Here is a 25000-nt window from a genome sequence, read left to right as displayed (position 1 = left end):
AATGATAGGTCTGATGAATGCTGAATACAGTGGAACAATGACTTCCCTGGACTTACATGCCACGCTTTTGTTTATAAGTTATGCAACACAGAATGATTTCCTCACCAGTGTAGACACGTTATGATCAAAAGGTAGATTACTATCTGTGTATGTCCCTAAGTCCCTGACTACTGGGTCAACTCTAAGGGGTGCGTTGTCAATATGATAGTTATCAGGGATGGATGACTTCCCAAAGGATACTATTATGCATTTCTTAGCGTTTAGTTTTAGTCCATGGCTCTGATGCCAGTTGTTTGTCTGTGTCAGCCCCTCCTGGAGAACATTTGTGTCAGTGTGAGATTCAATGCCAGCTCCTAATTTGCAATCATCTGCAAATTTAGTCAGCCAGAGACTACTGATGTTGGCCTTGACTTCTGAGAAGTAAATGCCAAAAAGAAGCGGCCCAAGGACTGATCCCTGAGGGACTCCACTTGCGACTGGGCTCTTTGTAGAGGTGGATTCCCCAATTCTAACTTCCAGGGTCCTGTCTGTGAGCCAGTTGGCTATCCACTGAGTGACATATGAGTTTGTACCTAACCTCTTGAGTTTGTCAACAATGCCTGAGTGGGGTATTGTGTCAAATGCCTTGGCCAGATTAAGGTAGGCAGTGTGAACAATTTTGCCCTCATCCATTACTTTGGTGACCTTCTCAAAGAAGTCCACGAGGTTGAGTAGGCATGATCTGCCCTTGATGAAACCAAACAGGGTTGGATCCATTGTCTGGAGGTTTATTATATCTCTACTGATCATCTCCATGACAATTCCTTCCATGGCTTTACAAATAAGACTACTGAGACTTATGGATCTGTAGTTTCCAAGGTCTGTAGATGGCCCACCTTCATGCAGAAGGGATGACTGTTGCCTTTCTCCATTCATGAGGCACAAAGCCTGTTTGGAGGCTACAGTTAAATAGTAATTCCAGAGGCCCTGATAGGTCATGTCTCCCTGATTAATACTCAACACAAATATTGTCTAAATGGCAAAACTTACACTCTGCTCTCTCTAGTGTACTGCCTGATCACAAGCTAGCCACCTACTCTTTTAGTAAATAAATTACACAAATGTTATTCCTTGCTGACTACATGTTACAAGAAATTCCACACACATGCTGAAAAATGTAATTAGACTGTTCATAACTTGTGATTTTGTTGATATTTATTCACCACAACTGGACCTTTTCTGCTCAGGCCTCCACGGAAAAGGGGTTACAATAGCCCAGTTGGACTTTTCCTGTAAACAAAAGCAAATAAATACCACAAAATGGAAAACAAACAAAATAAAGTGAAGCCATGATGTGCATGCTTCATCCAAGCCTTACTCAGCTTTCTAGCAGGGGAAAGGCACCATCCCCTTTTAAGAGGGCACTGTCACCTCAAGCCATGACAGGACAAGTATCAATGGCCAATCGAGCTAAATTCTCCCATAAGGGGACACCATGAGCTCCCATTAAGTGCATGGCATTTAGAGGATAAGGTGAAGAAATATTCCTTAGACCAGAAAAGTATCACTAATCTTCCACGGCCAGTGCAGTGAGTTAGGTTTGGTATATGATTGGGGGGGGGGGGGGGGTTGGGGGGCAGGCATGGTCTGCTAACAAACAAAAAAAGGGCAGCAAGTGGTGAATATGACTTGTATCAAGCACCGTATCACCTCTCAGTTCTCTGTATAAACACACGTTAGACAACGTACTGAACTAGGCATGCTCTTCTATGTGAAAAACTTTGCTATGTAGTATGTACTACTGATCCCATTACTAGAAGGGACTAGCACACCCTCCTTAATGCCTGTTCCCATCATGTTTTAAAGGTGGAGGGGGTTAAGGGGGTGTCAGTCCTCCTTACATTAATAAAATGCACATTGTGAAACATTTTGAATGGACTTTCACACTCATATTTTTCAGAAAGCTGTATTGTGCATTTTACTGAATGGTAATATCCTGCTTAACAGCTTCAACACAGACTTATAAACTTTGGTTTGGCAACCCAGAAGAGACAACTGGCACACAGATATAGGTATATGCTTGCAAAGAAGAAAAGCTCAAAGGCTGACATTAAAGATAAGGCATTCATTCAGAATTTCACAAATGAAACATAAGCATCAATGATTACTGCAAAACATTATGTTCACACTTTGCTAAAACTTCTAGAGAACTGTGGTTGTCTTATCTCACAAGTTATGTTGCAGGTGCAGTATCTTACATTCCAAAAAGTTAACCACGTACTTAAGTTTCACAACCCGGAAAAAAAATGTACTAGAGAACCTAACACATAGACACCAGTACCCAGGTCTGCTCCCTCTGTAAACAGGCCACTTCAGAACAAATAAACAGAAAATAAGGCTAAGGAGCAAATCCCCATCTTTGAACTTTCAACATGGGATCAGGGAGACTTGCCATTTTCAATGTGCAGATGTTACATGTCTTACTCTTAAACAATTTGCAAAAATGAGTTATGCCCACTAAATATAGTAAAAAAAAAATAGCCCACGGAAAAAAAAAGGACTGCCATTATGCCAGTCAAGATGATGCTGGTTAAAGCCCTTCAACTCTGGCTCATGACCCCAGTGCACAACCCTGAAATGATGAATTTCAACACTGCCATGCCCTGACATAAAGCATTATACAGCATGTGTCTGAGCTATTGAAAATGTGATTTTGATGTTGGACTCACTGCCTCCACAAAAATACTAGCCTAGTAGAGTTAGCAAAAGGTCTGTGATCTGCAACATGCTCTACAACAAGATGTACAGAGGCAAGTTCAACATCCTGACTTTGTAGCTGTGTTGTAACACCCATCAACAGCAGGAGCAGGGGGGGGGGGGATGATGACAGTCATCAGCAGCAAGATAATGAGGTAGGTCAGCTACAATCTCCAAGGACATTCTTCCACAAAAGGTGTAGTGTTCACTTTATTAGAACATCCACAGGAGATCCATTATCTTCAACTATACATCTACATGTGCGTGTTTGTGTCTTTATCTATATCAGCCCACTAGTGAAGGTTAGTCCCCACCCAGTAGTGAGATAGGTACTAGTGACACTGTGTTCTATAACTGTGATATCTCTAGGTAACAGTTCTCACCATATTCTACAAAGGTGTCCACAGCAAGACGATGTCTAGCTTCAGCCATTTCTACATGCTGGCTATCACCAGTATATTGTGCCTGTTTTTGTTACGGGCATCCACAAGTGTAACAACTGTACATACAATCCATTGCTGTATACCAGTACTCTGATCTATCACCTACTGAGACATGGGTGGCATGGATCAGGGCAGCACTAACATCCACAGCCTCATCAGTGATAATCTTGTTTCAGCACTTTAACCAGGCAACTCTTCCACTCCTGCTGGTCTTTTTGACTCTGGTACGCCCACGCACTGTGGTGAATCTATCCACTGAATCTTTTGTCTTCTGCTAGGTCAGTGCAACTTGTTAGTCAAGTGATGGAAAACCTGCTCACTGTGCAGTTGTGTCCACTGTGCGCATTTACTTCCTACAAAGCAGACAGTCACAATTGGTCCATAACTGTCTGCACACTTTTTAATATATATCCAAAGACCACGCACCTCAAGTGCCCATTACAAAATACTGTTTTCCACATCAATTAAATTATCCATATCGTGTCTGCCTAATCAATCCTGTGAACATGCTGAATCCTGCTTGTATATCAAGAAAGCAAGAAGCATCTCTAAGAATGTTTGTAAAGGCACTGAGAATGTACCTGCTCCATGTGTAAGCCCCCAAACAGTGCACTCACAGTTCAAGTTATAAAGGCCTTATGCACTGTGCTACAGCAGCATGCAATAATGTCTATGATTTGATTAATTCAGCTTTTACATAAAGGCGCCACAATGAGCAGCACATTAATGACAGCCTTATTTTGTTATCAGATTCCCAAGATGGTTAACAGCAAAACCACAACAGAATTTAAGATCCACAACTGAGCAGCAAATGCTTGCAAGAATGAGATTCATAGTCGTGAGCACATATGCATGCTTCCTCCATTTTTGGTATACTATTTTGAATTTGGCATCCTGTGAGACAGAGAATGGTGGTACCACTTAGAGATATAGGGTTCCTATATGGTATGTATAGGAGACTGAGATTACTTCTGTACATCTTTCACACCTACTTCACACAGCTGCATGTGGGTCCATGAGAAAAACTTCAAAAAAAAAGCTGATGCCTTTGCTGACTATGCATGCTTACTTACCAAGGTGACACAATTTTGAGCATTCTTATGAGCAATAGCAATACCACAATCATAATCATCATTATGATGACCTGAAATGACAGTAGCCTGAAACACTGCAGGATCAGGAAGCTAAAGTACAAATAAAGTGCCCAGAGATGTCCTATTGTGAAAGTCTCAATTTTTGTTGAGTTTCAGGATAAATGTTTAACCCACAAGTAAGTATGTCTACTTTTACCTTTCAACGCCGTAGATGATGCATCTCAATAGGGTGGGGTGTCCCAGCAGGCAGGAACAAGGAATGGCTGTCAACAGGAAGGCATTTGATTCACTGTTACCTGCCTTAGAGTTCAGCATGTTTCAATGGTATGCCACATTTTATGGTACTTTGCCCACTGTATCCTCACTATTGATGTCTACCTCATAACGAAGGGGAAGATTGGCAATCCCAGGCACATTCACAGAAATTTCCCTCTTTTGTGGCTTGTTGGAAGTCTGATGATGGGGTTAAAGAAAGGCTCATCACAAAGGGGTGAAGACCCCCCCCCCTCTCATGTGGACACTCATTCTCCATCTGTTCACTAAGAACTGGTGCAGTAGACAGTTGAGACAACAGTGCAGAACACAAACATCCAACAATAAAACATGCTTGAAAAAAAAATACTCCTTTATTGTTAGCTCTTCTAGTCCCTCACCGTTTCTGTTAAAATATATAAAAAGTGCTTCAGATAAATATTACCAAATGTTTTTCTTTTTATTTTACATGTATTGAATTGGTATGGGGTGGATAATTCAGTGTGCACTGAAAATTTATCTTAACTTATAACTATCTGTATACCAACCTGATCAGAGTCTAGAAGACAGTAGTTAACCCTTAACTGCACCAGCTGTGCCAGAAGGTCTAGGACTTGCTTCTGAAGATGGACAGAAGTAGTAGTAGTATACAGCTTCAAGGCTTTTATAACCAGTGGTTCAAACAAACGAATGTGGTTGTGAATGGCATTCTAAAGAAAAGAAAGAAAAAGATGTATGACATTCATGGATCCACATTACTCAACTGGTATACAATTATCATCAACAAGGTGATGCAGTCACATGAAGTTCTACTGCCGCAAAGCTTGCAAGTAGCTTCCTCCACAACAGCAGTACTCACACAACAGGATAAACTTGTACAGACCTACAAAATCTCAAGATAAAGTATGCAAGTGCAATGACTGTTGGCGGATCAACTAGTAAATATACTTGATGCAATCCATTTCTGATTCACAATCCAAGTTTTGAAATCAAGAACATTATTCCCTTTATCATAGTAATTTAACAATTTTCCAGTCTGTGACAAAGAAATAATGAGTTACTGAATGTAACAGAATGCTACCATGAGCCCTTTGTAATCCACCTATCAGTTAATGGACTTTTCTAAGCACAATTGTTGCTTTTGCCGCCATGTCCAGTCCCCCAATCCGGTGCACCTCCAAAAGACAGCTCTTCTCTCAGGATGAAGAGAAAAACAAAGCTCTTTTCCTTCTTTTAACTTTAGTAGACTGCCTGCTACATTTGTTTTCAAAACAGATTAGGATACAGGGAAACTTTCCCTAATCTTTGGAGGAGAAGAAGTGAAGTACTCTCTGAAAATGCTAGATGGGGTTGGACAGCTGCTGCTGCAGTTTCAGGAATTTCAAGATGGATGAGGGTGCAGTTAGTAAAGACGGAGAGAGGAGCAAGAGAAAACTTATTGAAAGGAGGAGAGGAAATAACTGTTACTGAGTAGGAAAATGGAAGTCTGGTGACAAACGGAGGGGAGGAAGCAAAATGGAGTGACAAGATGGTGAGAGTTTTAAAGGGGGAATAAACAGAGACTGCAAACATAAACAACTGGTGAACATAAAACAATGGAGGTATTCTCTGGCTAGGGGTGTATCCAATTTTCAAAGTTTACCTCTGCAACAGTTTTTTTTTTGGTATAAAAAAAGAAGTTATGCAGATGCAGCAAGGAAAGGAGTGAAGAAGGAAGTGAAAAGTAAACATCTGCAGTTTCTCAACAGCCACAGAGAAGATGAGTAGTGGTAAGAATAAAAAGTAAAAATGATGGCAGTGTGAATAGTTATCAGATTATGGATAGTATTTTGTCACTGGAGTTTAACATTAAAAACATAAAAACATTAATTCATTTGGGAGCTGAAATTTTTTGAGAAGTGACATTAAAAAGCTGTAAGTCGTGAAAACATTTATGACTGACTGAAAACAGAAACAGTAGCATTGTGGAAAGAGTAGAGTATTTTAGAGTTTGGGACTACAACTTATCAAAGAAAATAAATATGCATTTTTAGATTTCAGACATGGATGCACGAGTTAAAACTGTTTTTATTTTCTTTCACTTATGTAGCAAGGTACATTAAGTTAAAAAATACGTGACAAAAGAAACGTATGAACTGGGGGTTGGGAAGTGTGGGTAACAATGGATGTAAAATATGGGAAAATTCAACATATTTTAAATACAATAACTGAACAGTATGGAAAGACTTGTTCAGTGCTGGGGCTAACCCAAAGCATGTTATTTCTGTGGAGATGAAAATCATTTAGTAAACGTGTGACTACTGTGGAGAGAGGGGACAAAGTAGAAAACTAAGTCTTTTGTAGAAAATGTGAAGAATTTGGACAGGTCTGGCTTGATTGTCACATATTAGAAAATAAACTAGATGAAGAAGAAAGCTCAGAAGAAAGACAAATGGCAGAAAATATTACTGCAGAAAATGTTGAAAGAGAAAGTGGTATGGAGGATGGGGATGCTGAAGAAAGATTAAATGATGAAGAGGTAGTTAGACAAGAAATATTTCAAAGTGAGGCTATTAATATACAGGAAGTGAAAAGAGCTGGACTTTTATACAGTGAAAACAAGAAGAGGGAGACATGGAAACAGGATAAATGGATTTATGTATATGTAGTAAAGGCAGTAGTACAAGCATGTGTGTAGGAAGCAAGTGGAATGGAAGAAAATGTGTTAACCTACAAGTATGTGAAGCACAATTTCTCAACTCATCATTCATCGCAAATTATATACCAAAATTGGTATATAATTTGCGATGTGCCAACTTTACCCCTCTCTCCCCCACCAAAGGACCAATTACAATACCAGTAGATTGCCAGGTGCCCAGTATTACTACTGCACAGGTTAAATCAGCACTGTCCCAGGCCAAGAATACAGCTTCTATGGGACCTGACAATATCCCTGGCTGCGTTCTACATTAACCACAGAGTGAACTGGCACCTCATCTATGTGCCCTGTTCAATCACAGCATCACCTCAGGCTTCGTCCCTACTAAATGGCGCACTGCTACAGTCATCCCTCTCCACAAAGGAGGAGCGACTACTGACCCTGGAAACTATCGCCCCATTAGCCTGATGAGTCTGATATGCAAAGCTATGGAACGTATCATTATGGACCTAATAAACAAGGATATAAGGAATCTCCAAACTCTGGATCCCACACAGTTTGGTTTTTTGAAGGGGAGATCATGCTTGCTCAACCTGGTTGACTTCTTTGAGTCAGTCACCAGAGCTATGGATGGAGGCAAGATGGTTCATACAGCCTACCTTGATCCTGGCCAAGGCCTTTGATACCATTCCCCACTCAGGAATCATAGAACAACTAACTAAGCTAGGCATCCACCCCTATATCACTAGGTGGGCTGCAAACTGGCTCACAGATAGAACCCACAGTGTGAAAGAAGCTGACTCCAAGTCAGACTGCTGACCAGTCACGAGTGCAGTCCCACAGGTTAGGTCCTGGGTCTTCTCCTGTTTCGTATGTACTTCTCTGAAGTCCAGGCCAACACAAAGGGACTCTGGCTGACAAAGTTCATTGACTATTGCAACTTGGGTGCCATAATTAACTCCCCAAGTGATGTTGACATCCTACAGAAAGGCCTCACTGAGACCAACGACTGGTGTCAGAACCATGGCCTTAAGCTCAATGCCAAAAAATATGTCATCATCCCCTTTGGGAAAAACCCAGTTCCCATGAATCACCACATCGATGGTAGTCCACTGAATACAGAAGGCATTGTAAGAAATCTGGGAACACAGGTTGACAGCAATCTCTCTTTTGACCACCACATTGCCACTGTGGTCAGAAAGTCCTTCTGTGTGGCACATCTCATTACTAAGGGTTTTGCATCCAAGAAGAGAGAGGTCATTGTCTCTCTATACTCTTCCCTCATTAGGCCAGTCATAGAGTACAATGCCCCGTTTGGCATGTACCTCACTAGCACCTGCATCAACTGGAGAGGATGCAAAAGTACCTCACAAAGAGGATCCTAGGCCTTAAACACTTGTCCTATATGGACAGACTCCAAAAACTCCAGCTATTCTCTTTCTCATATCGCCTACTTAGAGGCGATCTCTGCTTGACTTACAAAGCCATGTCTAACCCAGCGCTGCTAGAAATGCTACATCTACAGAAATCACAATTCCTCCGCACTACACACTCCAGAGACCTCAACCTCATTACCAAAATCAACAGAACAAGCTGGAGAGACAGGTTCATAACCCAGAAGCTGCCCATGCTACGCAATAGACTTCCCATACATGTCAAGCGGAGAGCCTCACTGGCCCTCTTCAACATAAATATTGATGAGAGGATGGGAAACAGAAAATTCATCCTAGGGATCACACCAGTGACTCTACTTGACAGAGGGACTGGGAACTAAGGTTGGGTGGCAAGATGCCAGGACAATCCTATGGGCTAGGCTTGTAAAGGCTCCAGGGGCATTAGCCTAGTACACACCTATGAACTGAAAAGTAGTGCTTCTTTTTTAAAGGAGACAAGCCCCATACACCCCCCTCAATGTGGGAGGGCAAATCCCCCCCATAAATTTTATATATCAATCCCATGGTCGAACAACAGTGAATAAAAGTGGGGAATCCCAAAAACGTACCACCGGCTCTCACAATACATTACATGGTAATGAAATACCACTGCACTAAAGACACATGATAGCCACATTCAGTGATGCCCTGTAGGTATGCCAGAAAATGTTACATTACCAATATGTATGACATACGCAGAAGTTGTCTCTATTGAAATGTCAGCACTTGAAATGCCGAATGCCAAAAAGCCGAAAAAACAAGACTGAAAACCCAGAGAAGAGTGAATCTTAAAAATCACTCTCTTTCTTAAAAAATCCTTTTTCCAGATGACCAAGCCCTCTACACCCCCAAACTTATATATACCAACTTGAACGTCACCATCCCTCAGAGAAAAGGGGAATATTCTGAGAAATGGCATCTTGTACTTAGTATATCTGTGAGGACTGGTAGAAATGGGTGAAGGCTGCCTGCCTAGCCAGAAAGAATTGGGCAGATAATTCTATCATTTGTAAATATGAATGATGAACTACAAGCTTGTTTTTTTAAATGAAATAATGTTTTAAGTTCAACATTTCACAGCACAATGTGGCAACATTGCCATCTGCTGTAAAGAAAGCTAAGTCAAGCATTTCTTGTTGGTCCTTTGAAATTAAAATTATTTCATCACTGCCTTTGATGTTTACAAGTCGGCTCCAGTCCGGCTAGATGAAGACTTCCTGCCTATTGTTTTAAGGCTAAAGTTAAATGACCAGAATTTACATGTGGAATTTCCTTTACTGCTCTAAGTGTAAAATAATCTAAATGCAGTTTCTCTCAGCCTGGGAACACTGGGAAAGTGTGAAATGACATAATGTTTTATCAGAACTGCAGTTTCAATTTAAACAGGGAGAACCAGAGATTATTAAGCATTTTTGTCTTGAACATCCAACTCAGCACTGCCTTATGCTCTATATAAGTAAGTTATTTTAGAAGTGTGTTTTCTTTTAGATAGCTAGAAGCTAGAAATATTAGACTAAGTGCTTTTCTGTAATGTCAGAACTGTACTGCTGATTTATTTTAAGTATTTCTGTGTGATCTCTGAACTCTTGACTAGCACTGACTGTGTAGTAGAAAGTATTGTCTTGTGGTTTTAATTATTACTAAATATTTTAAAACCTTTTAACTGTGGCTATTTTGTGTGGAGATAAGTTAAGCTCTGAGAGTACATCACATGTATATAAGGATCCTGTACCTGATCACTCTAATAAACTTTGAGACTGTTTAGTCACATCTACCAATTGCATAATAATACTGCACAGTAATAACTGGACACCCTTTTAAGGGCCTTTGAGTAGCTGATAATTATTAGTGGGTGGTGGCATCTGGTACGACCGTATAGTCTGGGTAAAAGGGGCACAGCTAAAGAACCTGTGCCAGCCTTCCCCAGAAGTGTCTGTGTGGTTGTGTAAACTCTTATCTCAAAGTGTGTGTGTGTCAGCTACTTGGGCAGGGACATGAAGCACTGGTTGGACAGAGAAGGTGCTGGAGATTTTAGCTTGCCCACTAGGCTGAGATCTAGACCCTATAGCTGTGCCAGTGGGGAGTCTTATTGGGGACCTGGGGAGCAAGGGAGCGACCAGCCCCAGACTGAATGTGATCTCTGTGTGCTCTTAAGGGAAATTGCACTCTACTGTATTTGTTATCCTTTCTTCATATATGAGACTCCCGCTCTGGTGTTAGAGGGGAGGATTGATGCTCCTCAATTGCTGGGCCAGGGCATGGGTGTCACAATATCCAAGTCCTTTTTTTTGGCCAGTCTTCACATTTCAGGACTCACTCTAGTGGGTCCCAATATTTCATATGGTTACCACGCAGATGCCTTAGTTCTAATAGCAAAAAAAACAAGGTATGGATAGGCGAGACTGTAGTAAGGATCAAAAAGCTGTTAAAAAATATACTGGTCTGCAGTTAAACAAGATGAAGTGTAAGGGATATGGTGATATAAAAAGTGGAATATATTTCAGAAGAAATTTTGGGAGTGGTATTTGGTGAGTATGAAAGTTTAATAAGTTACTACAGACAGATACTGGAACAAATAAAATAAATGTTAGTTTGGTGGAAAAGTTTTTATTTATCATTTCAGAAAAAGATATATGCTGAATACTTGTGTATTTAAAAAAAATACACACACACACATTATATATATATATATATATATATATATATACACACACACACACATATATATATATATATATATATATATATATATATATATACACACACAGAGAGAGAGAGAGAGAGAAAGAGGCACACTTCCCACCCAATGGAAGACTTATTACAGATTTTTTTTAGCTTCATTTGGACTTCAAGCCTTAATATGGTGAGAAGAGAGATCATTTAGAACAATAATGAAAAGGTGGTTTGACTTAAAAAAAAAAACAAAAAAAAAAAAACAGTGGTGCATTTAGGGAATAGGGAAAATAAAAAGGGATATAATGGAAAAAAAATTAAAGACGACGATGATGTATTAGCTGAAAGAAGAAGATACTTGTATAAGAAAGGGCAGAGGCATAGAGTATAAATATACAAGAAAAAAGAAAGAAAAAAACAGAACTGTTTACTGAAGTTATTTTGGGTTGATGACTTTTAAATATTTTTAAGTATAAATGTTTAAAAAAATGTGTGAATAAATGATTTCAAGATTTTCATATGGTATGAAATTTATGTAAATGCTAAGAAAGCACTACTTTTCTTTTCCTGTTTGTGAGAAAGTAGGTGACAATAGGAAGTATTGAGATGTAGGAGAATAAGGAGTGCTGCACTTTCCAGAAAAGCAGAGAGCAATCTGTAGAAAAAGTGTTGCAGGACAGCAGTTACTGGTAAAAATGAGTTGGTAAACTTTGATGTTCTTAAGATATTTGCTAACGAGGGGAGTGATCAGCCTGTGGTTGCAGTACTAGCAGAAAGAGATTTGGAAGATTCTATTTTTTTGTTGATTGATGAGTGAAGATGAACCAGTGGACAGTGTTGCCACTCCATGGCAGGAGGCTGTTAAATTGATCCAGGAAAGTGAAGGAGTTTTACCGAAGATGACGTGCAGTGGTAAGGTTAACCACAAACACACACACACAGTCCCAAGAAGTGGGAGATGATGTGCTTCTAAAGAAAATTTTTGGACTATTGGGGTACTACAGAGAGAAGAAAACAACAGAGTACTAAGCAGGAAAGAAAGCATACAGTAAAGAATGACCACTGACAGGTACGTTACTTGAGACAAAATAAATGAAAAGCCTAATGGTTCAATTATGGCTAATATGCCCCTTAATTAATTTTGGAAAGGAACAATTTTGTAATGCGTCTTCTGAAAGTATCTGAATTAATGGATCAAAAAGCCATTACATGAAACTGACTCAAAGCAGGGGTATCCTTGGAAGTATTTCAGGTATTTAGTCCAGTACTAAAGAGGTTTAAGAGGTTATTTTACATCTGTTGACCTAAAAAGATGATATTAATGACTATTTTTTTTCTGTATAGCAGTCTGTGCACTCAATAGACAAATTGTACAATGAAACTACAATGTGGACTGGGGGATGGGAAATATAAGCAAAACCGCAAGAAAATGAAAACACTATGGAACCTAAAAATATATATTTTTATTTTTTGCTGCAGAATATCATTTATAATTAATGAATGTATGAAAAGGTAATGTAATGTGTGTGACAGGTAAGCCAAATAACTAAAAGTTGTAAGATATATTACAGATATCACAAATCTAATGAACATTGGTGGTATGACTACATTAAAGACAATAAAAAAGAATGATGAAAATGAAAATACGAAACAAACAGTGCAAGATGAATTAACTGATGAAGTATTATCTGGTTACTATCAAGAGGTGGAGGGGAGAAATGGTAAAAGAATATCTGGTTGTAGGGAAATGATGTTAGAAAATCTGAAGTGACTGAAAAGACACACAGAAAATCAAAAAAGATGTTAATAAAAAGAAGTTACGTCTTACCATAACGTTCCATCTGTATTGTTGATCCTCGTTCAGTCATTACGTGTGGGTAGTCGGTTCCGACCTCGGAACCGAGCCGGCCATCTTCCAAGCTCACGCCAGCTACAAACAATCGAGCTAAACTCTTACACAGAATTCCCCTCTCCCTGTTACCTCAGATTGAGTGTGTAAGTCAAAAGAAGGTAGAGGTTACTCTGGTCAAATGACCTAACAGAACCGGATGGTGAGATCCACTAAAAGCCACAGGAGGGGGAAGGAGGGAGGGTCATAATGACTGAACGAGGCTCAGCAATACAGATGGAACATTATGGTAAGACATAACTTCTTTATCTGATATTGTTAATCCTCGTTCATTTCTTACGTGTGGGACAGAGTTACCTTTATTCCTGGGAGGCTCTCATGGAAGGACATTCCTGAGCACCATAGAACCAAAAGATGCTCTTCCCCTGGAGGCCAAATCCAACTTGTAATGATTGATGAAGGTATGAGGACTAGCCCAAGTTGCAGTTGCACAAATGTCATGTAAAGAGGCTCTGGCATGGAGGGCAGCAGAAGTTGCTACCGACCTTGTAGAATGAGCCTTTAAGGTAGTAGTTAATGGAATATTACGTTTCCGATAAATGAAGGTTATGCAGTCTTTTAACCATTTAGCCAATGTGACCTCATCAACAGCACATCCTAAGCTAGATCCACAATAGGCCAAAAATAACTGGTCTGATTTACGAGAAGTCTTAGCCCTGTTCAAGAAGAAGCAAATTTGCCTGTGAATATCTAAGGTATGTAGGCAATACTCTCCTCTGTTTGAATGATTGTGGAAGAAAACTGGCAATTCAATGGTTTGATTAATGGACATTTCAGAGATCACTTCTGGCAGAAAGGAAGAATTAGTTATCAATGACACTCTATCTATGAAAAATCAAATATGGTCTCTTGATGCATAAGGCTTGAAGTTCAGAGATACAGCTGGCAGAAGTAATGGCGACCAGCAACAAGGTTTTCCATGACAAATATTTGAGGTCGCAAGAAGAAGCTGGTTCGAAAGGTGGCATTGTCACAGCTTGTAGGACTAATGACAGGTCCCATGGTTGAGCAGGTTCTCTAAAAGGGGGTTTTAGATGATTCACGCCTTTTACGAAATTCTTGCATAATTTGTGTGACATAAGAAAAGAGTCTTGGACACCATCATGAAAATTAGATATTGCGGCCAAATGAACTCTAATGGTAGAGGCAGATAGACCAGATTGAAAGAAGGTAGACAGATATTCTAGTACTATCCACACTGGTGCTGAAAAATGATCTACCGTTTTTTCTTTCAGCCAAATAGTAAATCTTTTCCTCTTTCTGAGATATGTAATTCTGGTGGAAGACTTATAAGATGCAATAAGAATGTCACGTACTGGTAAAGAAAGATCATTCTGTCTAGCAATCAAAGGAATTGGAGGTGCCAAGTTGTGAGCTTCAGGCTGTTCAAATTGGGGTGAATCAGATTCTGCAAATGGAGAACAACCCCAGGGTTGGACGGAGAATACACGGTTGATCTAGCAGGTGAGGCCAAAGGAAGGGGAACCAAATCTGACGAGGCCAATATGGTGCTATGAGGATTACTTTGCTCTTCAACCAGTGGGCTTTCTTCAGAAACTGGGGAATAAGGGGGATAGGGGGAAATGCTTAAAGTAGACCTGAGGGCCAATCGTGGACTAGAGCGTCCCTGGGTGACTGTCTCGGAGGGGGAATCAGGGCGATATAGTTGCTGCATTTGTAGTTGGTCGGGGACGCAAAGAGGTCACAGCAAGGAAGACCCCAGCGGTTGAAAATCTCCGCCGCTATCAAAGGATTCAGGGACCACTTGTGAGGTTGTAGAATAAAACCTGCTAAGTCCGTCTGCTATCACGCTGGAACTCCCAGGAATGTGCGTTGCTAGAAGAAAGCGGTTGGTTGCCATCTCCCATTGCCATATCCTCATAGCCTCTTGATAGAGTGGGTAAGATTTGGTTCCACCTTGTTTGTTGATGTACCAGACCACCGCCATGTTGTCTGATTGTATCGCAATAGTCCCAGATGGCAGCAGGGGATGGAATGCTTGCAATGCCAGAAGCACCGTCCTCAGCTCTAGAACATTTATATGCAGATGGGCCTCCATTTTGGACCAAGTACCTTGGACTGTCTGCCCCTGAAATAGCCCCCCCTCACCCTATCAGGGAGGCGTTCATGGTCACTGTAGCTTTGGGCTGTTGGGGGGATAAGGGGCGAGACCATTGTGATGGATTGTGCGCCATCCACCAATTTAAATCTTGCTTGCACCTGTGAGTTACCCGAATCTTGGCTGAAAGAGGGTACTGAAAGGGGTAACATTGAGTGAGCAGTAGCTATTGTAGAAGCCTCATGTGAAACCTGGCCAGGGGGACAATAGTAATGGAGGCTGCCATGGAACCCAACAATTGGAGAACAGAATGAGCTGTGAATTTCTCCCTTGAAAGGACTGGAATCAGTTGCTGCTTTATCCTTACAATTCTGTACTCCGGAATGGATGCTCTGCAATTCTTTGTGTTCAAGATGACCCCTATGAATTCTGTGGACTGAGATGGGGTGAGATTGGATTTTAGCCAGTTTATGGTTATGCCTAGCCTTTCTGCAGTGAGAAGAGAGTATGCCAGGGCTTCTTCCAATAGATGTCTGGTGGGGGCGGAAATGAGTCAGTCGTCTAGGTATGGAAACACCTGGAATCCTTGTAGTTGCAAGTGAGCTGTGACAACTGCCATGCACTTTATGAGCACTCTAGGGGGCGGTAGAGAGTCCAAAGGGCAGTACTCTGAACTGGTAATGACTGGCTCCTGCATGGAAGCGAAGGAATCTTCTTGATGGTCTGTCCACTTTTAGTACGCATCTTGAAGATCGATCGAGCACATCCAATCATCTTTTAAGAAAAGTGGGAAGATAGACTGTACTGTGACCATCCAGAATTTCTGTACCTTTACAAACTTGTTCAATACATAGATCCAAAATTGGTCTCCAGTCCCAGTTTTTTTTTTTTTTGCACCAAAAATAGTCAAGTAGAATCCAGATCCTATCTGGTCTGGAGGGACTATTTGGATGACTTTTTCTTAGCAGATTTGAAATCTCTAATGCTGCCTCTTCCCTTTGACTGGGTGGAACGTCGGGTAAGCTTGTTAGGGGAGTGGGACAAAGGTCGAAGGGGATATGATAACCTCTGGTTATTATCCTTTGTACCCAAGAATCGGTGGTAATGGTTAGCCAGGCAGAATGGTACAAAGAGAAACAACCCCCAACCACTTCCAGAGGAAAGCCAGTTGGGCCGCTCTTCAGCAGTGCTGGTAGGATTGGCCAGGGAAAGAATCCCTGGAACCCTGGTTACGCGGACCCCCTCTGCCCCGAAAGGGGTGTCTTCCCTGTGAGTTTCCCCCTCTGCCTCTAGGGGAGAACTCGGCCTGTGTGTCAAGGAAAGAACCTTGAGACTTTTTGTGCCATATCTTCCCACTCTTCTGGTTTCTGGAGAAAGCCCGTTGAGGGGAAGAATAACGGACATCCACAGCAGAAAGGGTTTTACCGTCCTGTTCACATCTGGCCAGTGTGCTTTTAACCTTGGGTCCGAACAATGAAGAGGCTTCAATGGGAGCATTGAGAAAGGAAGCCTTGAAGGGTTCCGCGAAATTACACAAGTGCATCCAGGCATGGCATCTCAGAACAATGCCTGAACCCACCGCTCTAGCTGCTCCTTCTGATGCGTGAGATATCAGGCGCATGGAGGAGTTAGATAGTGATTCAATGGTGGCTAGCTGAGAGGCCACTTTGTCATGGACCTCATGAGACACAGCTCCAGCCAAAGTTTCAAAGAGCTCAGAAATTAAGTCTCCTTGATGCCTGGTAAAATGTGCCATATAGTTCAGGGACCTGACTGCAAAGGTCGCTGATGCAAAGGTACACTTCCCTATTCTGTCCAGAGTCCAGGACTCTTTGTTGGGCAGATAGACAGTCTGGCCTTCTTCTTCCGCCAAGTCCTTTTTAGTTGCGGCCGCCACCACCAAAACATCTACAGGAAGACCTTTGGACCAATGGGGATCACTAGCAGGAGGGGACAAAATTTTATCTGGCCTCCGGGGAATGGCCTCAATGGTGTCAAGAGCCTTACACGCACGCTGCACGATGAGCTGGACAAGTTCGTCGGCAGGTGGAGTAACCCAGGAGGTAGGGGGCCGGGCACGAAAGGCCTGCAGGAACACAGACTCTTCAGAGATCGAGTTAGAGGGCTGCCAATCACCTCTCTGTTTAAGGATTTCAAGGATATCACCAAAGGATACCTCAGAGGGTCATCGAGGGGACCCTTCCCCATCATCAAAGTCTGTGTCTTCAGTAAGGGACTCCTCTGTGGAGTCCATGTGCTTCCTCTTGCAGAAGCTCTTTTGATGAACTTCCTCAGAAGGAGAAGCTGGAGCGCAAAAGGGGTGTCCTGTGGGAGTATGTCCTGAGGCCCTTGCGCCCGGTGTCCGCTAGGAGTGGCTTGTGTACATTGAGGTCCAGAGGAGGGTGGGGAGTGTGACAGCACAGGATCGCCAACCGACACAAGAGCCTTCGCCATTAGCTGGAAGGCCGGTCCACAACAAGGGGGGGGGGGTGACCCACGGAAGTGGTCACCCCTCGCCCAAGTGGCTCAGCCTGCCGACCCGGAGTCCCTGGATATCTGTGAAATGCCAAAGTATGTAAGCCACAGCTAACATCCCGGGCCGTGGCAAGACTCTCCTGCCATAAAGGCAACTGCGGCTCCTTAGTGAGGTCATAAAGGGAACCATAGTGGGGGAAGACTGTGCTATATCAAGGGGCTTCAAAGGCAATGAAGGAGGAAAATAAGTAGGGGTCTTTGGTAAAGGGTGATCACCTCCCAAGGAAGGATAGGTCTTAGGGGGGATGGGATACCTCTGTCTAAAAGCAACTGTTCCACAAGACGCAACACATCATGTTGAGAGAGGCTTCTAGTTCACGGACATGGCTGAGGGAGAAACAGGTCTCTCCAAGGATGGAGCAAGCTTGGTGCCCACCACGGGGGAGGTCTGCACTGAAAACAACGGAGCTGTAATGGTCTGAACTACTGGTGTCTGCACCGAGGAAATCATCGGTGTTGAAGGCATGGTCTGCACTGATGATGAGGTTGGTACTGAAGTGGTTGTCGGCGCTAAGGCCTGAGCCGAAAACATTGGTGATGAAAACTAAATGGTCGGTGCCGGGTAAGTTGTCTGAGTCGAAAAAGGAATGGGCGTCGAAACATCCATCAACGTCGTAACAGTCTGCATCGACTGAATAGTCAGTGCCGGTAAGCGAGTCTGAACCAAGGAGCTCCTCAGTACCGATGCGGTATGGGGCACACTAGTCGGTGTCGAAGTCACAGAAGGAGCCGATGGCCTCGGTGCCGAAGGTCTAGGCACCGAAAGCACTGCAGCTGAAGAAGTTATATCTGAACTGGAAAGCTTAGCTTTCTTAGGTCTCGGTTCCTGAGAGTCCCCAGCTGGGGATGAAGGAAGAGACTTGGCCTTTTTTTGTTCATCACTCTTTTTCTTATGGGATCTTGGAGGGGTTGAAGCTTCCGACCCAGAAATAGCCTCTGAAAAGGGAGACTTAAGTAGCCCTTTCAATATTCATTTATTTTTCCTTTCAATTATTGTCTTGTTAGAGAAATTCTTACAAATCCCGCAAGGCGAGTCAACTGTTAAGTGAGGCACACCCAAGCAGTAGACACAGTAGGTAATTTATGGCCACAATCCAAACATCTTTTAAACCCTGGACTACCTTTTTTATCTGCCATGGTAAGAAGGAAAGGAGGAGAAACCAGAAAAATACCAGCAATGGTACAAGAAATACCCAAAGGTAAAAAGGAAAGGGGTTTACCAACGATGGTAAAAAAAGGCATTACCTCGTGGTAAGAGAAGAAGAATAGTTGAAAAGGATTCGAAAAGGTTATCACTAAATGCGATAAGGTAAGAGATAACTATCTAATAACATTTTTGTGAAAAAAGCTGTCTTAGAACTTGGGTATGAAGAAAAATATTGTACTTAGCTCAAGAGAAGTAGCTTGACACGACCAAATGGCGATGTGGCAAATGAAATCTGAGGTAACAGGGAGAAGGGAATTCTGATTAAGAGTTTAGCTCCAGAGTTTGTAGCTGGCGCAAGCTTGGAAGATGGCCAGCTCGGTTCCGAGGTCGTAACAGACTACCCACACGTAAGGAATGAATGATGATTAACAACATCAGATTACATAATCAAAATAAAGCAGAAGAAATGTGGTACGATGATGTAAACAGTAAAACTGTGACAAAATGGCATGCTTAAATAACATAAAGCAGATAGAACAGTTAAACCAAGGATGGGAAATGAAGATCATAAGCTCTATATGTAGTGATTTATGTTCTGCAATCATAACATTGTACATGGTAAATTATATTACAATACATTAACCACAATTTAACCAGGAAGTTTAGTGTTATTGGACTGTTGTATTAACGGACAGGTGACAAGACTTAAGAACTTTATGCATTTACACCACGTTCTAAAGAGCACAATTTTTTTTTCAAGAATGCAAAACATATTTGTATGTTAATATGAATATAGTGATTTTGGGACACTTCAATTGTGACATGAGAAGGTAAAGAAATCAAGGGAGGGAAGTTAAAGGCATATAAAGAATGTTTTTCATTACTTCAACTAAATGCAGGAACAGCAACAAACATACACTTAGATGAAAGGAAAAGAAAGGACACAAATTACTTTTTTCTATTTGTACAAAAATTAAAGGAACCTAATACTGACACCTTGAGATCATGTAACAGTAGGAGTTGTTTTTGGACACAAACAGTTTATTACTGAAGATGGCAAGAGATGCAAGGCGTTAACTGCAATGGTCAAAATTACAGGTGTTACAAGGCGAAAGGTAGGGATTAATTACAGAAAATTTAACATGAGAGTTTTTTATCATAATTGGTTAAGTAGTGGGAGATTAGAAAATATAACAACTGTGCATCTTAATGTAGGATGTTTGTGGCACAAGACTGAAAGAATGTCAGAAATTAGATGAAGTTAAAGCAAGTAATAACGAGAAGGCAATGATGTACTAAAATTACTATCTATATTCAAAGAAGCAAATACAAGAGAGGTTACCAAGGCAAAATATGTTGCTGAACTTAGAAAGGAAATCAATCCTTATTGATGTAGACAAGGTATAACAAAAGTAAGCTAATAGAGGTACAGAATGAGAACGCTGTGATAGTTAATAAACAAGAAGAAATAATTGAAGCTGTATAATCTTTTTTTTGAAACAGAGTATATACAGAAAAAGATTATACAGAATGAATGGAGGTTAAAAACATTTCTAAGCATACTTCTTTGAAGTTCAGAAAAAGCATAAAGAGAGGAAAACTGAGTCTGTACCAGGGGAAGATGGTACTGAATTTATATTTTACAGAAAAATGAGCAAGGAAGAAAGTACAGCTGTGTAAGTAAACTTACCATCTTACCACAACAGTATGGGTTATATCCTGCAAAGGATATAACAGCTATCGAGCTTCAGGGAATCTTCCATGTGCCCTGTCTGACAGCCTGAGCTGAATAAAAGCCAGCTTGGATGCCAAGCCCTTCAGAGATTTCCTGCCAAGTTGACTATCCAAATTGTCTGCCCCTCAATTACTAAAACCATATAATGACGTAATTAATAAACTATTTAGAATCTTTTGTTAAACCTTCTATACCACTATAATCCAGAGAATTCTCACAGAAGATAAACTCTTTATAATACATGGTACTGGAAGCAAGAAAATCACGGTCATAATTTAAAAGACTTCAGCGAGGTAAGACAATTTTACAATATGGTTTAAAATACACTTTTTCTGAAAGTATGAGTTTATCTACATATTTATTTTTAGACAGTGATGTTTTTAGATACAAGTCTACTTACTGCATGAGTAGGGTAACAAACAAATGAATTTGAATATAAGTATACTATTTACATAACTTTAAAATAATTAAAAATATTACTATTCAACTTGGGTTTATGTACATTTTTTTATGACTGGACCAGTTTCTATTGAAAGTATGTTTTCTACATTCTTTATACATTTTTATATATCTTTTGTAGGGCTGGGATTTGTAATTGTAGACATAAAAGGAAGTGATGTAACTCAAGTAACAGTACTGATGAATTCCCAGAATACTACCAGGTACAAAAGAGCTTGAGTTTGTTTTACTGTTTGTTTTTGTAATAAAAATGGTCATTACACTACTAGAAGAAAGTATTTTGTTGCTCTAACTCCAACTGGCACACATTCTTATCTTACTTGAGTTATCAGGGAAGACACAAATTTCTTCAGAAATAATAGCACGTTTGATAAAATGAAAACAGAGTTTAAAAATGGAGTAAAAATAAGAGAGAAAGAGATACTGTTACAAAGTAACAGGCATTATTTAGATAGACTGACAAATGTTAATATAGAGCAGAAGAAGGGGAATCTCTCAGAGCAAGAAGAGTGGCAACTGCAGAGTGCTAAAGAGCAAATAAGACAGCATTTGAACAATATGCACAAGTTTAGACAGTTTGCTATAAAGCAACTAGTTTTTCATGATTTCAGAGCACAAAAACTTTTAACACAATAACTTGGGCAACAAAAAGTAGAAAGGCTCATTACCAAACGTAGGGAGCCTGTAACAACAGAAATAACCAGAGGTACTGTAGAAGTATTAGAGATATTTTGGAAATTTTATGAAAATTGGTATAAAGCAGAAGAATGTAGAAATCAAGAGTGAGCACAAATGTAAGTATCTGTGGAAGACTTAATTATGCCAAGTTTATACGGCAGATGAGCCTCAACAACTAACAGTCAGCATAGGAGAAGATGAAATAAAAACCATGACGTATAATCAACCTGTTGGAAAGTTTCCAGGAACAGATGGTATTCCTGTGGAAGTTTGGAAGTTGGGGGGAGGGAGTGATAAAGATCCAGAAGATTTTGTTTGACAGTATTTTAAAATGAGGGGGAAGTACCAACATTTTGGAAGAAAGCTATGGCTGCTGTACTACCGAAAGGCAATAAAGACCCAGCTTCATATATACCAGTTTCAATTTTAAACCAAGATTATAAAGTGTTTGAGTCTTTCCTAGCTAAAAGAATGGCAGATGTGCTGTAAAAAACAACAGATATGGATCAATGTGATTCCGTGGAGGGGTGGCACACATTTGGCAACATTAACAATACAATGATCGAGAGGAAAGCAGAATGTAAGAAAATACCACTGTTGTTGGTGGGTCTCAATGCAAAGAAAGCATTCAACAGAGTAATCCTGGATTTTGTGAGCAGGGAAATGGAAGCATTTGAATTCCCTGTTACAATAATAAGGTTAATTAGGAGGATATATGAAGGATCCAAAGCAAGAATTCAAGTAGGAGGGTTCCTCTGTGATCAGTTTTGTCTAAACAGAGGAACCAAGCAGGGATATTCTCTTTCCCCTTTATTTGTTTTACATTTAGAGTCATTTTCAAAGAAAATAAGAGACTTAGAAATTAAAGATATAATTGGTATGGTAATCAAATAAAGTTGACTGTATTTACAGACAATATTATTTTGTACCTGAAAATCCAGAAAAGGACATATCACTGTTGTAAAACATTCTGAGACAGATTCAAGCCTTTTGAGGATATAATATTAATGAAGATAAAACAGAAGTTATAGCCATAAATTATGTATCCACATATGAACTGGTTCAGCAATATCCACATTTATGGGGACACAATAAGATTAAATATTTAGGAGTATTGATTAAAAGGCTTCTGTTATGGCAGCTAAGGATATGCGGGATGATACTAAACAAAAGATAACGCAAAACAAAAAATGAGAAGCTCTACATTTTGGATATGGATAGTAAGATACAAGAAGTTAAAATGTTTTTGTCCCTTTAGTTTTACATTCAGCTGAATATGGAAAAGAAGCTGCTGTTAAAAAGGGAAAATTATAGGGCATATAAAATATAAAGAATCACAGGAGATTAGAAAAGACTGAGAAGACAGACTGGAAAAGCAATTTAAAAAAGAATAATGGGAGGACATATGTATGGCTCCCCAGTGTGCAACAAAATTCAGATGGTTTAGGATCATATTTTTATCAATGAGAGGAGAAGTTACGGACAATAATTATTAAAGAGTTGAATGAATTTATCTGGGAGGGAAACAGGGCAAGAGTTAAGTGGGAAAAGTTGAACCCTCTAAAAGAATAAGGTGGTTTCAGATTACCTGATTTGAAGATATATTTTAGAGCTACACAAATTATTTACTTATTTATTGATATTTGTTGACCAGGAAAGTCCACTGGGTCAGGAATCCATTTTCAAATGGAGGCCCGGGAAGAAAAGCTCCACGAATTAACAGTCAGATATTAACAATAGACAGAATTTTTTTTTAAATAACCAAAATAATCAAAAGTTAAAACATTAAAAAGCAAAAATATACATACAGTATAAAACGTATTGGTGTATATCAGAAATTATATCAACTTAGATGATAGTTTGTAGTACAGTACACACATCTTGAGTTGATTCTTTACGGTATTGCATGAGAAACATGGCAGTTCTTGCTAAAATAGTTTTATGATAATAGAGCTAAGATGTAATTTGGTAAAAACAATGTTTAGAATTATAAAATTGGGTTAGAAATTAAGTAGTGCTGGTGTTATGGTGGTTTGTCTGATTTGCATTGGCATTTGAGGTAGTTAAGGAAGTAGGTTTTCAGTACTACTTTATATTTCGTTATACAGTCAATTTGGGTAATGTGGGAGGGTGGGAAGGTAAGGAGTTCCATTTCATTTTTTGCAATGCTGTGAGAGAACAAGCATTGTCCAGCTCTTTTGTTGGGCTTGGTTACACTTAGTATTAATTTATTGTAGGATGTAAGGGTGCATGATGGTATGTAAATCTCCAGTACTGATGAGAGTGCTGGGCAGGTATTTGGTTTATAAATTAATTTGTGGGCTAGCATTAGTTAGGTAGAGCAAAGGTAGTGCGAGAAATCCAACCAGTTCAGATTAGAGATTGCTTGGCAATGGTGTGAGCGATGAGGTTTACCTGAGGCAAATTTAGCTATTTTGTAGAAGCAAGACTGAAGTTTGTTGCTGAGGGATGAGTGAAGGTTAGTAAAGATAACACTACTATAAAGTAAGGCAGGGATGAGTAAGGTGCTTGTTAGTTTTGTTCTGGTGTCTTTGTCCATGTAGAGTTTATTAAGATAAAGTTTGCCAAGTTTAAAATGTGTTTCAAAGGTGAGTTTGTTGTCAACTGTAATGCCTAGTAGTTTGGCAGATTTCACTATTTCAATTTGAGGTCTGTCTTTAGAGAAGATTTTGAAGTATATATCTGATTTTTATGTAGAGAAGAGAAGTTTTATTTATTTTTTGGTGTTTAGTAGTAGATGTGAGTTGTTTAGCCATGATTCAATCTCTGTGAAAGCATTCTGAGTAAGTGTGAAGAGGTCAAAAAAGTTGCTTGAAGTAGAGATTACAGATGAATCATAGGCATATTGGATAATTTTACTTAGCTGGGGGACTTTGTGGAGGTCATTAATAAAGATGTTGAATAGTAATGGTCCTAGAATGGAACCCTGTGGGACTCCTATGTTTGACAGATACTCAGATTGGATGTTTTGTCACTTTACAGATTGTCTATTGTTTACATATGATGTAAACCAGTTGAGGGATGAGGGGGAGCAGCCTAATTTTGTTAATTGGACCAGATGTTTAGTGTGTGATATTGTTTCAAAACCCTTAGACAGGTCCAATAGGATTACTGACATGGGGTGACCTGTATCTAAGGCTTTGTTGACTGTATCGGTGAAAGAGAGTAGGGCTGTAACTGTGCTGTGC

At 40.2% G+C, this 25000-nt stretch overlaps 1 protein-coding gene across 4 annotated transcripts in view; it reads right to left on the bottom strand.

The window, feature by feature from the left end:
• HTT (huntingtin) overlaps positions 1 to 25000 on the bottom strand; it is a 4811037-nt gene that overhangs the window by 2437902 nt on the left and 2348135 nt on the right. For all 4 annotated transcript variants that reach the window (XM_044062924.1, XM_044062926.1, XM_044062925.1 and 1 more), the window contains one exon: positions 5074 to 5235. In XM_044062924.1, coding sequence (XP_043918859.1) covers positions 5074 to 5235 — 162 coding nt within the window. The remainder of the gene's footprint in view (positions 1 to 5073; positions 5236 to 25000) is intronic.

Source organism: Protopterus annectens, chromosome 2.part1, assembly GCF_019279795.1.
Source record: "Protopterus annectens isolate FY-2018-M chromosome 2.part1, PAN1.0, whole genome shotgun sequence".
NCBI classification, from domain to species: Eukaryota; Metazoa; Chordata; order Ceratodontiformes; family Protopteridae; genus Protopterus; species Protopterus annectens.
The sequence above is the reverse complement of the archived record's forward strand: the minus strand, read 5'-3'. Positions and strand labels throughout refer to the sequence as shown.